The following is a 14,927-nucleotide window of genomic DNA, read 5'->3' on the forward strand; positions in this document are numbered from 1 at the left end:
ATTTCTGTCTTCAAAAAGCTAATCACAAGTACTAAGCTGTTATCCGAACAACATGTGCCCTTCCTTCTCGTAATTTTCCCTCCAATAACTACTGAAATTGGTAATTGATATCTAAAAATGTAGATATTATTTATTAACACAGGGTTAATGATTTATTAACAATTTTTATAAACCTTAATCAGGATGATGCATGTACCAACTTCTGCTGCTTGAAATTTTACTACACAGTCCACTAACTTCCAGTGCAAGATACAAAAAAAGATTAAATGTTTAACAAAAGCAGCAGGAAGTACATATCATGGGCAAGCTACTCATCTCTTGGAAACATATTACCTCAAAGCGAAAAACATGCCGCAACCATATCATCATGCATAATGATAATATAATGCGTCAATTTAGCTGTCTCAACTACTGGTCCAGCCCGGCTTAGATATGTGTTCACACTGTGTGATGGGTCCTGTATTGTTTTGTGCTGCTTAGCCTGAGCTTGGGCCACTTAGGAGAATCAAGGATCAACATGGCCTAGACTAGATGAGCCTTATCACTGCTTAAACAAAGAGTATCTTGCCAAAACCCAAATTGTGCTTGGCCCATAGGTATACTTTTGGCATTTCTAAAAGCCCTTTCTTTTAAATGAAAAAATGGGAAAGGCTTTTACTAGTCTGGGCCAAAATTGTCACCTGTGCAGCCAACTGAACCGAGGTAGTAGGACCAAGATTTGAAGCATTTGACCCACATGGTAACACCACATATTTGCTGGCTGGACCCAGCCCACACATACATCTGGCCAGGTCGGGCTAGCTGGCACAGTTTGGGTTGGGTCCAAACGAGTAGGGTAAAAATGGATAGGAAGAACATGGGTTCATTCTCTCAATAGCAATCATTTTTCCTATATTGTGCAGTATTTTGGATTGAAAATGGGTTGGGTCTCTCAATAGCTCATGTGTTCAAATTCAAGATTAAACGCCAAATTCTGCTTCACAGCGCAGAAGAAACTATGCGGTGGCATTTGTAATATCACAAGACTTGCAGCGAAGCTGCGAAATGCATCTCAACTGATAACAATAAACCAAACCTAGGGAACCAGAAAATAAACAAGAATTCATTAAACGTGGTTCCTGATGCCAATGTGTGCTATTCAACAGTAAATGTCAACATCACCAAGTTTCTCAAGAAAGCAAAAAATGAAGAGAGCAAGATTGCAACTCATAAAAAATTGAAATGGAACTAGGCGCACAGCAAGGTGAAGTTTTTTACCAATTACTAACATTCAGTAAAACATGTAACTGAACCAAAATGACATATCCTGTACAAGAGCAACTGACATCAACTGTGGCTAAATTATCGACTTTAGGAGCAGCAAAAAAATTTCCTACATTCCAAGTCAATTGACTTGAAGTTGTAAAATTGTAGACTGTACCTAACATCTCGCTTAGTCCATGGAAAAATGTGTTTCCATCACCTTAAACTTGGTATTGATTATCTCAAAAACAGAACCCTTGTTTTCCACGTGGTTATCACTTGTAATACTTCTCCCTGTCCTATATTTAGTTTCAGCGGACTCACGGTCATCAATGAATAGAGAAAAATATTTTAGCAGCTTCAGATTTCAGTCTAAGATAGCATCCATGAGGCACCAAAGCTCATATTGCATAAAGACTGCAATAGTTTCCAAGGCCAAATTCACTTGTATATGAAGAACACAATTTTGTAGATATACCTGATGTAACTAGACTTCGAGCGTCTCTTTTGTTGTGCAAAAATTTGCCTAATGCATGAAATAGCGATAAAGTCGCATCTTTTCCAAATGGCAGAGAAAAGCCTTCATCCAAATGACCACTACAATTTCCATTTTCTTGTGGATAAGCCGGAAGCCTCATCGGAGAAGATAAAGAACAGATAGGAAGGGCTTTCAGAGACAAGTACTGTAGAGCTGTAATTGCATGTCTTATATCTCCTCCACTGGCTTTCGCTATATCATCAATCTGCCCATCACAAACTTCAACTCTTTCCACCCTGCATATTTTTGAAAGTACTCTTTTGATGGAGTTGACAGTGATTGGATTAAATGTCACCTGAAAGATTCACATAAACTTTTGAAAAACATCACCACATAAAAGTATTATCTTTCAGGTAGGCTAGGTAAGAAAGGCAACCTTATAAGCCCCAGCACTTTGTAGAGATTGCTGGAGTTCTTCCCAGTATCGACTGTGCTGGTCTACAGATTCATATGTGCTATAGTCATTGATTAATATGGCTGTTGGAAGACGAATTGATTGCAAAAGAAGATGCAAGCACCTCTGAAGTCTTCCATAAGAGACCTTCCCATTCACCACCGGAAGATCATCAATCAAGAGTATAATTGATGGAGATACCTTGGTAAAAGATGAGGAAACTAGTCCATATTTCCTAACCCTTTCAACAAAACTTTCAAATTCATCCAACTTTGACATATACCTCATCCCTAGTTCACAATCCGGAATGTTGCATAAGTACAAGGATAAGTTAGAGAATAACTAAATGAAAAATAGAACAAATATTATCAGACTAACAATACTGAGCAAAAAGTCCTACTTGAAACAAAAAATGCTTTATATAGATGTGATGATTGAGAAAAACTATAGTACTTAATGCGAACATAAAAATGTGAGAAGAGATGTATCTGCCAGCCTACCAGTTAAATATTGTACTTGTAGCTTCCTTCTTGGGACCTACTCCATGATTAGCCAACTTGCTACCACATTCAAAAGCTTTAGGCACAAATCAGTTTTCATACTGATGCCTACAAACTGCTAAGTAAACCAAGGCGGCAAACTAGAACCTTACAGCACCTTTGCTTCTTGTTTCCCATCAATCAAACAGCATTGCCGAATGATTACTAGAGTATGTCAACCTTCCAATTAATCAAATAATGGTACGGCTCGTGATTGGGTAGAGCAGAGACAATAAAGTGGAGAAAGGAAAGGAATTTCTTCTCTATGGAAAGAAAACTATGAGGGAAAAGGTTATCAATCTAAGGAAAGACTACCTACATCTATTCTGTCTGAAAGAGATAGAAAGCAAAGAGACGTGTAGTGAAGGATCGAGTCGAGATAGTCTATCATTCAAATGGGATGACTATATCTTTCCTTGGATAAGGAACCGGCAATAAGGGAGTAAATACCCAATCTTATATTTCTTTGCCAAATTCAGCTCTAAATTTATGTGGGTCCAAGTCCAAGAGGCAAACAAGCGAAGGATACTATGTCTCTACTTTTCTTCAAGTTCCCCTCTAAATTAAGAAGCTTGAATGGTGCTTAAGTCTAGAATTTACATGACATAAGCTTTCATCCCAATTCAATGTATCATCTTTCCTATTAAATATATGATAATGCATTTTAACTAATAGTTACTTTAGATCCACTATCAGTTGATTTTAAAAGTCTAAAATTGAGGAGACTTGGTAGCATTGGGTGAAATAACACCATAGTTTCATCATTTTGCTGTATATTTTTGTCCTTGTTCTTGATGGTTAGAGATGCATAAACAATGCATCACCAGAAAAAACCTCACTTGTACATTCTATACCATAAGTACCTGAATTGGAATTATGCAGGTGTTCTTGCCATATCATGGGAGTTGGGGTATTCCATTCATGCACTTCTGCTCCAAGATGACATGCAATTGCATAGAGGGTTGCCTGCATAATAATGTCATCCGATGAATAAATTCACCCAAGACAGAAACAGTAAGGCACTGGGAACAAGGGACTGCTACAAACCAAAACATATCATTCTACATTTAACAAAGCAGACAAACAACAAATTATCCAAAGGAGCAATAGTGCATACAGATTTTCCAACTCCAGCTTGCCCAGAGATGAGGATCACATTATTTTGTGCATCATCCTGCATGTAATCCAAAACAAATGACGAAATCAGGAAAATAATATGTTGTTAACAGTCATAAATGACAGAAATACTAATAAAGAAACCTGGACACCAGTGTTAAAAGATCAACATTTCTTAAGCCCTAAGCTTAAGAATTACTAATTTAATTCCCACTATTATCATTTTGTTAGTTCTTTCTTATTGTCCATTAAGGTGTGTTTTCAACATGGATTTAGCCCTAAACAGTGCACTTCGTAAATTTTCAACGTGGCTCTATCCACATGATGCAATCTAATCCAGAAGCTGAATGAAAGGAAGCAAGTTTATGGCTATTGCCATGATTAAATACTGAATATGATCAGATTCTCATGATCTGAACAAAGATCTATTCCCTTCCTTAGGTACAAACTATAGCTATGCACAACAAGAAGAGAGTCGGCAGGCAAAATCGTCACATGGAAGTACAAAAGGGGAACTAACACAAGCAATGGACATGTTCATTGGAAACTCCATAGGGAGCCAACAAGCAGCACGAGGTAAAAGAACATGTGCATCTAGCTCACAAGCCTATGTGTTAGAAACTATGGATACCAAAGTATCATGTGATAATACAACCACAGGTAGATTGCCTCATTTCGCAATGAAGAATCGAAAACTCTCAAACACCTTATTGCTAGACTTGATTCTTCATCCATTATGAATGGTACTACAATTCCCACTTGTCATCATTCGCATTCAGGTATATCACATTCAGCTTTTACCATCCTTCCTTCTGTTAAAGAAAAACCGATTATAGATTTTGAAGCATCGGCTAATATGATTTCATCACTAAATATTCGTTGCTTTTTTCCTTGCGTAGCTTAAGTTAAAGATCATCCAATGACCGGTCTTCATCTCCTATAGCTGGAAAAGCTTGCAATAAATTGTAGATTTTCTCATTTCATTTGCCTTTTACTTTTGTATTTCCAGTATTCCTCACAATATTTTCTCTCATTCGATCCTTAATATGTTCTTTGGAGTTGAGCACTGTGATAACGTTTAGTTACAGTAGAGTTAAAGATCGCTTGTGTCGTCTTGGTTTGTTGGGTGATTCCAAGTCTGCCCATGAACAATTAACCCTGTGCTGCAGGACAGACATCCTTCTTTGTTTTAGATAAGCCATGTCATTAAATGTTCCTACAGTGTGATAGGAGCATTTTGTTTATGATGCTTGTGAATCTGCCAAGCATAGTAGAACCTTTTATCCTTCTATTAATATGAAAAGTTCAATTTCCTTTACAATGTTCATTAAAATGTGCAGTCCTAGTTTTATGGTTTCTGTTAATAAGAGTTATATTCCTTTTACGATTATTCATTCAAATGTGTGGCCCTAGTCCTATGGTTTCCCCATCTGGACATAGTCAGTCACTTAGTCTGTCGCATTTATAATATTTTTTTAGTACAATAACATGGGTCTATTTGATGCATGCCAATATGAGGTATGCTCTTGTTGCAGTGCTTCCATAAGACGATCACTACTCAGATACTGCTAACATTAAAGTGTAATAAAGTGATAATGGTAAACAATATATGGAGTGTGCCTTTATATTTCTTGATAGTGTAAAAAGGTTTTTACAAATTATTTTAGAATATATCAAGTAATACCTACTCAGTAGAATTATTACACCCAACCTAAGAACTCATTTGCTTTGAGGCATTGTGCTTGTTGTGCCTGTTCCATTTTTAGTTGCTTTTTTGCTTTTCCAGAAACAAAACCGAACATATCCAACTTCGGAAACGATTTCCTCAAAAGTCTTACTAAAAAATCCTAATCACTACTATATATTCCTCCTCCTTTCACTGGCACCGGTTTCTTCAACAGCCACAAGCAGGAGAGGTGCTACTTCTGGGCATGCCCACCCTCCACCACTAACTCTTGCATACTAAGGGCAAAAGAATTGATGATGATGATGATGGTGGTGGAAGATAATAATGTTAATAAGGTCAATTGGTCATTACAATTGCAATCCAGTCCAATCGTGTTCTATGACGCATCCTCGTCTCTAATCCATTGTCCAAGTCCAACAGTAAATGATGTGGCTCAAAAGCATACAGCACATGGGAGCTGATTGTGCAGTTATCACACCCAATAAAGCAAAGGGACAAAAGTAAAAGGGGAAATTATCTAAAGTTGATAGAACAATAGCTTCATCAAATAAGAGTACGAGAAGGGATTATAAAACTAGAATGCTTTTAATAGAAAAAAATCAGGAAGAAACGAGCGATAGGAGAAGAGATACCGCACAATTTCTGAGCCTCTCCTCAAACCATGTTTTAACTTCTTCAACCTACAAACCAAGATGAGAAAATACGCATTATATAAGTTGAATATCAAATACTTAAAAATATATATATAATCTGTCAGAGGTAATACCTTCTTTTTATGAACAGCTAGCTCCTCCAAGCAACTAGGCTTATACTTCTCAACCCACAAATCCTTGTTACCTCTAGAACCTATATAATGACAATTACATTTGGTCCAATATGAGAAATGAATAAAACAAGTAATGCATCCATAAAATGCATGAAGATAGCGAACCTATTTGGCTGAAGGACTATAACAAAATGGCATAACATGGAATTGGAAATTATCTACAAGGCAAATTTGTATATTTCATTTTCTTTTTTTTTTTTTTTTGGTTATAAATTGGTACATTTCAATATTAAATTTTGTAACAAATGCAACCTGATCAAAATTTCAATGTTATTGTATGGCAAGCTATGTACAATATTGCAGAATAATTAGTTCATAAAACACACAACTGACACCAAAGGATATGAAGACCAATTTTTGAAACAGAAGGGTCTTGTGACCAAGAGGTTTATGGATAAATGGAAAATAATAACAATGAAGAATTATAACCTTGAAGGTTTAATCCTGCAGAGACATAATAAAATAGGAAAAGCAATCTCGTTATACAAGTCGGAAAAACTACAATCTCATTAAACGATCTTTTAAAATAGCATACCAGATGTTACCTTGAACTGAGTGAACCCTTGATCAAATTCCTCACAAAACTGTTTGACCTGCAACCGGCAATACCAAGAGAATTATGACGTATAATTTCAATATGAAATCATGGAAAAAGTAATTTACTGAACTGTCATGCCTTACTATGTTTAGAAGTTCTTACTAATTATATGATTTCCTTGTTCACATTGTTTAAAGCCTAAATAGACAAGCCATGACAGGCTTTGCGTACCCGAGATATGAAGTGAATACTCAAACCCATTACTTTTTCCCTCTGGATTATTTTATTGGTAGGAGTAAACAATGTTTCTTTCATCCATCCATGCCAATGGATCTGTCGGAAACTTTGAAGCTTCGCTTCCTCAGAGAAACTTTTGACATATGCAAGGCATTATAGCCACTTGCGATGATAATGACCTATTTCTCGGTCATTTGACAGTCAAATTCTCAGTTTGAATTTAAATTAAGAGAAGTCAGTTCTAACCACAGTAAGAGGGAGACAAGCATGCATCCATTACAACTATGCTAGATGCTACTATGAACTGGTTGTACACTGGAATCAGCAAATTGTTTATGCTTCCCGGAGGCGGATCGTAATACTTCTATCATTTTTTACATAAGATAAAGTTTGATTCATGGGAATTGTCAATTATTTCATTTTACCTTTCAAAAAAAATGAATAAGTAAAACAGGAAATAAAAAAATGAAGGGACCTTTTAGATTTGCAGACTTCGTGTCTGGATAAAGAAGGTTATGCAGATATATCTTAATTCTTAGGTAAAAATAGTTGTTGGATGAGGATCATTGGATAGACTGCTTGATGTCATATGGTTTTTCAGATTCAAACATTACTTTGCTAAGTAAATGTTTTTAGTTGTCAAAGAAAGGTTGCAAATTATTGAAGGAAATGAGAGAGGACTTCCTACATGGACCATCAGTACTCATGGTTCTGTAATCAAGTAACTTCTATGATAAATATCTGTCTAGCCATCCAACAAGCTGCATCTAGAAGACTTTACTTCTTTCAGGTCAATTGACTTTACTCACAATACGACGCAATTCCTGAACAAAGATCTATTGTTGATTGAATCCATCTATTCCATGAACTACCAGGTGAGAATGCACACACCATTGATCTTTAATCAGAAGAAAGACTCCATGAAATGGCAGATCTAGTCCCTTACTGAATAACCAATTTAGAGCAAGAACACTAGCAAAGGATCTAAAACAATCCTTTGGACCCAAAACCTACATGTTGATGCTCGTGATTTCAATAGCCAGAGCAAGTGTGGCTTGAAGGAGATCTCTTGAAAGTACTTGATCATAGTTCTTATCAGCTCTTCATCATCTTTCTTTGGTAGAGCGTCAGGCATTTCCATGGTTTATTGTTTTAAGTCTAGCTTCTTTATCATTTCCAACTAAAACAATCTGTGACATCCTAAGCCAAAGAGCATAAGATATATAAGCACACATCCCAACATCTGGAATACATAAGTGGAAGTAACGTAATTGACAATGCGATCTTTTATGTTAAACCTTCAGCAACTAAGCGAAATCTTGAGAACTTTATAGAGTCCTGAAGATTCAAATTCCTTCATAGAGATGATCTGTAGGGCTCCAGCTTTATACTTATGTTACTTTGTTGTCGTCCAAGTACAATACCATCTTGCATCCCATTTCCTCCATTCATGAATTCGGACCTACTGCAAGTATTAGCTTGACTCATTGAGTTAGCAAATTCAATGCTACCACTCATTCCATTAATTCAGGCTTAATTATAAGTTCCCATCAGCCCTCCTCCTAAAGAACACGGAGTTTCACAGAGAGAACCCTGCACCTAATCCCAAATGAAAGACAGAGCATGTAGAACACAACGCAATCATTAAGACAGAAATTTATTTGGATGGGAGCAAATGCTGCGAAACAGAAAAAACGTACATGTAAATAAAACTGTTGCATATATTTGCAATGTACCTCATCAAAACCGCTCGAACCCGAGGGTTGCAACGGCCATGAGCAGGAATTGGCGAGCGAAAGCCTCTTAGCCCTTTTAGGGTTTTTCCTAGTAGGTGCTGATTTTGAAAATCTGAAACCGGTTTTCAGTAAGAAACCATTATCTTTGTCTTCGTCGTCATCTGACGATGAAATCACAACGACGGAATTTCTCTTCCCCTTCCCCATCCAACGCCAATTTCTGGAACTACTCTCTTAGATGACGAGAAACGAATAATAATTGCTCCTTATCAAATCAAAACTTTACAAATAATTAGGGCTTCTCTTTAAACCCTTCGAAATGGTGTCGAGCAATATTGGAAGGGATATGTGGCGGGGCCCAAAAGAGCGCGGGAAACATAGGCAACCTTGCAATGCATAGCGTAGCTGAGAAGCTGCTTATTATGGCACTAGTTCTACTTGTATTGCGATTAAAGTATAATTACAGTCACAACTTTGGTTGAGATTATATTTAATTTGCCTAATATGCACATGTTTATTAATATTTGCCTATAGTGGTACTAGAGCCATAACGCCCGTTTTCATGGATATTATATGTCATATTAAGAGTTTGTTTTAAGTGTATTATATAATTTTAATTGTTCTAAAATTATAGAATTACGTAATGTATATTTTAACATCCAATATAATAGTAAGTATTCCCATTGAACTAAAATTATTTAGTTTTGATCTTGAATTTAAGTTTGGATAGGATGATTGGAGTTGTGACTTCGAGATTATTGTGAGTGGTGGTATCGTAGTTGGCGATGACGTTGCCTTTATCGTGATCAATTTTTGTGGGTGGCTCCTTTCACACTAAAGAAGATCAAGTTACCTTCACGTTGACGTTGCGTAAAAGAACTCTGGTTGTCTTCACGCAACAAGAGAGAGAGCCGATGATTTGTTCGCCTCATCATGAAGCCGAATTGTGGTGGTGGATTTTTTTTTATAAGATGATTAATTAATTAATTATTATTGGCGCCCCAAGTAATCTACAATGAGTTGGAAGAGTCATAACTCGTCCAACTAAGGGGTTGTTGGTTGAGCATGAAGGGGTCTACAACTCCTTGACGTGCTCGACAATATACCAAGGAAAGGTATGAGGGAATTATTCACTTTGGCTCTCAAATTCTATCTACTTTCTCACTCTCTTGAAATTCTCCACACATACACATACACTCTAATCTATTGAGCTTTGAACTATTTCCAAGTGCTCGACACTTTCCGAGTGATGCAGTGAGAAGGGCTCCCTCTCAAATGCGGACTCCCCTTGCAGGATGAAGACATATACTCTCTAATAATGTAGAGGAGACCCCACCTACTTGGGGAAGGAGATTGAATGGTATTCATAAAATTGGACCAGTTTAAGAGAGGTTTAAATAGCCTGTAAGACAAGGAGAAAACCGCACAAGCCCACAAAGAAAAGGCACACTAAGAACCCTCAACAAAGATGGAAGCAGCCAAAATGAGGAACCAAACGGTGCCCTTAGATAATTCAGGCGACAAATTAAAAAGTAGCTTTTTTTATCAAAGTCAATTAACAATTTGTTGGAACAAGGTAAGTGATTGTCGTTTAAGACATAGCACGTGTCAATCGAGAAAAATAAACTTAAAGTGGCCTTATTTGGGAGGTAAACTCTTGCTCGAGGATCGGGAGTAAAACGATGGGAGGATATCCTCCAACCCCCCCCAATTTGGAGGGATTCTGCCTATTTTCCAACTTGAGAGATTGCCTCTAGATAATGGGCTCTCTTAGCTAAATGGATGACTTTTCAATTAAATTCGCACATACAAAAATTATATTCTGCTTTATGTATTTATTTTATCTCCTTACAATTTTAGTTGTTTAAATAATAACTTAAGTATTAGAGTATTTGCAGCTGTTTTTTTGCAAATTCTCATTCTTAAAACTTTCAAATTAAGGCCTAAAGATCCAAAATTAGACCATTCAAACCAAACTATTTTTCCTCTCATCAAATTTGATTAACAGAACAATATTTTAAATTTAAGGAGATTAAAAAATAAAGTGAGAACTATGGGTGATATATAACGTTGCTAAAAAACTACCATATCTTCTACTAAGTAAATCTCATATTTCGAATTGTCATATCATTTAAACTTATAAATTAATAATAAAAAATGATCGACCCTAAAATCTAAAATGATTAATATATCGTACATTTTATTTGCTAAAAGGGAACAAATTACACTAAGAAGAAAACAAGATTTGATCCTCTCAATGAAAACAATGCGAAATTCTTATTTGATTTGTTTTTGTGATGGTTATAAGATTGTAGAAGATGGTGGGACATACACACATAGAGGCAGTATAAATTTGAACTGGTTTCTTTCCAATTTATCTATCTACATAGTGTGTGTTTTGAATATTATATCACGAAAGTATAAATGAGTTTCACACTATATATGTATATGTGTATCGAAGTTACATACAACAAAGTAATAAAGTTGAATTGTCTATATAGAGGTAAATGGGGGGAAGAGATCCGGCATGTGACCACCATGAATTTGGAGGAAGTGAACATCATGAACTAAGGGATTGTTTGTTCTTCCAGGTGGAGATCCTGACCACCAGCACCTGTTGCATCTCCCTATCTCATCTCTTCCATCCATCCTCTGCATATGTATACATCCATTTTTAATACATAAATATATATACACACGTATATATGATTGTTTGTACGAAATTAATTTTAAGAATTATATATAAAAATACTACCTTCTCAGCAATTATGTCCAGAATTCCGCTCCTTCCATCGGAATCTGCATCACTACAAAATTTCAGTTTAAACATAAACCAATTATTAAGCGTTAGCACTCTTTGCATATGCCCGATAGTCATGCCTAGAAATACGTACCCTGCCCAAGTACATTGACACCCATATTTAGATTTAATTACACAAATATTTCATGTACTTTGTAATATCACAAATTCATTTCTTGATATTGTCGTTGTCATTACAAGTACACCCTCTATTCAATTCGAAACTTTACACAAACACTCCTTTCAGGGGCGCACTTATAATTTTGCAAAGGACCGGAAGTGTTCGTGTATTTGAGCATAATCTCAAAAGGTGTTAGTGATTTATCCTTTATTATTATTATTATGTAAGATATTCAAGTCCGAATGGTGATCAAACTTCTACCAAGCAACTTTCACATGTAAAAAGCTCAAATAAAGTAGAAAAGGTTGAAGATAAACAAGATTTGGATTATTAGAACTAAATTTTCGAACTAATGAGAGATTATGTCATGGATACTAATCCAAATCAAGTTTGATTAAACCTGAATCAATTATACAATAAGTACAATACTTTATTATGTGATTGGTATAAAATTAAAAAAAGATAGAGATAGATAGGTAGGTAGCTTACTGGTGCTCTCTGCATAAGCAGGGATGATTGAGGAATTGTGCAGGTAAGGTAGATCCAAGGCGACGTGGCTTTGGACAAACTGGCCCGATATCCTTGCCCTTCAAACCCACATTCTTTGTGTCTGAATTTGTACCAAGAACCTCCCTTTTTACACCCAAATGATGCATTAATTTTGAAATGGGGAACAAAAATCAACTGTTATATTATCAAATCTAAGTACTAATTCTACCAATTCCGCCCGGTTTTTCTTCTTCTTTATTTGCATATCTATAATATATATATAAATACATAATTTGATTGAGCTGGTAATTAGGGAACTAAAAATTGCCCTGCTGGTAAGATCAAGACAATAAGCTACAGATGCTGCTCTGATGAGGGGCAATAAACATTTGAATGGTTGAGATTAGTCAGAGGTTTGGTCTTGACCTGATCAGTAACTTCTCCTCATTTCTCTCTATTTCCCACCTTACCTACATTTCATTTGGTCCACGAGATTTGTATAAATTATATTTTTTTATGACTTGAATTTTTCTATCAACTTTTATGTTTTTTTGGGTCCAGGAATGAAGGCATCATAAAATCACTAGTTTATTGCAAAAAAAAAAAAAATTATTCTTTACAATATAAATTACTACAACTTAAAATCACAGTAAATTAATACTATGTACCATATTCAAACGAAATTGATACGAAAATTTAAGTTTAAGAATATGTACTATGATTTCACCTATAATCAAAATATAGAGTTAGCCCGACATTGCCGATCAGATGATTCGACGGTAGCGGGGAATCTTCTGCTGTCAAAAGCTATTGCGAATCCATTCTATTACTATTTTTTATGTCATTTCGAAGCAGTAAGCGCATCTATCAATTTTCGGCTCCTGGCTTTGGTAGTAGTAATGCTAATGCCATTTCCTTTCCTCCCTCCGGTCGCCTTACTTCCTTCTCGAAAAGATTACCATAATTTAGTACAGACCCTTATACGAATAAACTTGACAAAGGATTGCGAAGAAACCAAATGACTAATTGGTATAATTTATACAAAGTTTACACACAACATATCAAGTCCACAACAAGAGCAAATCTAAAGTATTTCTGCTACAACCGAACTCTGCAACCTTAAAATCTTGATATAATATTTTAAGGTAGAATACAATTACCTTCAACAAGTATAATACAAATTGTATGTTGATATACATTAGTAAAAAATATATAAAATTATAAGGGCAAAAGAGTAATTGGATATATAGGAGGCACACCATAAGTACATAAAACCTATCACACCATATAATTTCCAACACCCCTATAAATACCAAAATACTAATTTTTTAATCCAAGGTTACTATTCATTGACAAGACCCCTCATTCTTGAGAAGAGCACATTTTGCGGAAATTATATTTCACCTGGTGTAAAATTCCGTCGTGGTAAAATCCCGACTTATTCCCTAGCAAAAAAACCTCGACCACATCATTGGCGCCGTCTGTGGGAAAAAATTTCACCTCGACGTTGAGCATGCACACCAGGTCCCGAGCCCGTGACGTACACGATCTAGACGCAATACGAGAAGCCCAAGCGAGCGGAATGGAACAGAACCCCCCTGGCGAACAGCCAGTTCCTCAAGAGGTAACCCCCCTAACACACCAGCAAACACCCCTCAATGGGGGACTCCCCTCGTCACATCAAAAATCTTCGGCCGTGCCCCCAACCGGAGTGCTCCCCTCGGAGGCTCCACCCCAAGAACCGATGATCCAGCTGACACAGGAGGCCTTGCTAGCCTTGATACGAGACGCGTCTACACGAGCTGCGGCTCAAGCCGTGGCCCAATTTGTGGTGCAACAACCAGTGAACCCGCCCCCTCCTTCCCCTCGTAGAAGTCGAGAACTATCCTCAGCTCCCGAGGAGGAGGAGCAGAGGCGAGAGGAAGTAAATAGTCGGATTTCCAGACCCAAAGTTGCACAAACTCAAGATCGGAATCTCCATAATCGAGAATCTTTCGCCTCCCCACCAACTTGGGGAGCCGAGGATTCCCACTTGCCGTTGGGTGTGGCACCTCCAAGACGGAGCCCATTTGCCTCCAACATTCGGGCAGAGGCGCTCCCAGCTGGTCTCAAGGTGTCGAATCTGTCGGAGTATGATGGAACGGGAGACCCACAAGAACACTTAGACAAATTTTACGCCAAGATTGATTGGTACGATCTAAGTGACGCCGCTTACTGCAAGGTCTTCCGCACTACGCTGTCAAAACGCGCATTAGCCTGGTTCAACCAACTGCCCGCTGGAACTATTTCTAGCCTTGAGCAATTGGTTCAACGTTTCTTACACCACTTCTCCATGAACAAAAAGGTCCCAAAAACGGCGGCATATCTATTTAATATCCGTCAGAGGGAAGGCGAGACTCTGAGAGATTTCATGCAAAGGTTCGTAGATGCAGTGCATGAGGTTCCTCATGTTAACCAAGAGTTGTTAGCTAGTATTGTCCAACAGAATCTACAACCGGGAAGATTCAAAGAGTCTATAGCAGGCAAGCCCCCTAGCGCTATGGAAGATTTACTCGTGCGCTCCCAGAAATACATCCGGATTGAGGAGTCTAATGCTTTGGATCCTTCCCCCAGCGGCAAAAGGAAGGGTCGAGAAGAGGAAAAAGAGCCGAAAAAGAAAGAGGA

General features: G+C 37.1%; 2 protein-coding genes across 2 annotated transcripts in view; both read right to left on the minus strand.

Moving 5' to 3' along the window:
• Positions 1-9,292, minus strand: part of LOC105162574 (cell cycle checkpoint protein RAD17) — a 12,226-nt gene extending 2,934 nt beyond the window's left edge. Inside the window, exons 1-8 of the mRNA XM_011080637.2 lie at positions 8,854-9,292; positions 6,878-6,935; positions 6,283-6,362; positions 6,149-6,196; positions 3,831-3,887; positions 3,577-3,679; positions 2,157-2,464; positions 1,721-2,075 (exon numbers count right to left, since the gene is read on the minus strand). Of these exons, the coding sequence (XP_011078939.1) occupies positions 1,721-2,075; positions 2,157-2,464; positions 3,577-3,679; positions 3,831-3,887; positions 6,149-6,196; positions 6,283-6,362; positions 6,878-6,935; positions 8,854-9,060 (1,216 nt within the window). The 5' untranslated portion in view covers positions 9,061-9,292. The remainder of the gene's footprint in view (positions 1-1,720; positions 2,076-2,156; positions 2,465-3,576; positions 3,680-3,830; positions 3,888-6,148; positions 6,197-6,282; positions 6,363-6,877; positions 6,936-8,853) is intronic.
• LOC105162583 lies at positions 11,112-12,521 on the minus strand. Its single transcript, XM_011080650.2, has 3 exons — positions 12,264-12,521; positions 11,609-11,660; positions 11,112-11,505 (listed from the first exon to the last, which is right to left on the minus strand). Exons 1-3 carry the CDS (start codon positions 12,428-12,430, stop codon positions 11,347-11,349), a joined length of 378 nt encoding a protein of 125 aa, XP_011078952.1. The 5' UTR covers positions 12,431-12,521; the 3' UTR covers positions 11,112-11,346.

The sequence above is a fragment of the Sesamum indicum genome, linkage group LG1, assembly GCF_000512975.1.
Source record: "Sesamum indicum cultivar Zhongzhi No. 13 linkage group LG1, S_indicum_v1.0, whole genome shotgun sequence".
NCBI classification, from domain to species: domain Eukaryota; kingdom Viridiplantae; phylum Streptophyta; class Magnoliopsida; order Lamiales; family Pedaliaceae; genus Sesamum; species Sesamum indicum.

Coding starts and splice junctions, on each gene's coding strand:
- LOC105162583 (XM_011080650.2), bottom strand. CDS start 12,430: ATGCATCATTTGGGTGTAAAAAGGGAGGTTCTTGGTACAAATTCAGAC. Junction 11,661..12,263: donor TGCTTATGCAGAGAGCACCA/GTAAGCTACCTA, acceptor GAAATTTTGTAG/TGATGCAGATTCCGATGGAA. Junction 11,506..11,608: donor TGGACATAATTGCTGAGAAG/GTAGTATTTTTA, acceptor ATACATATGCAG/AGGATGGATGGAAGAGATGA.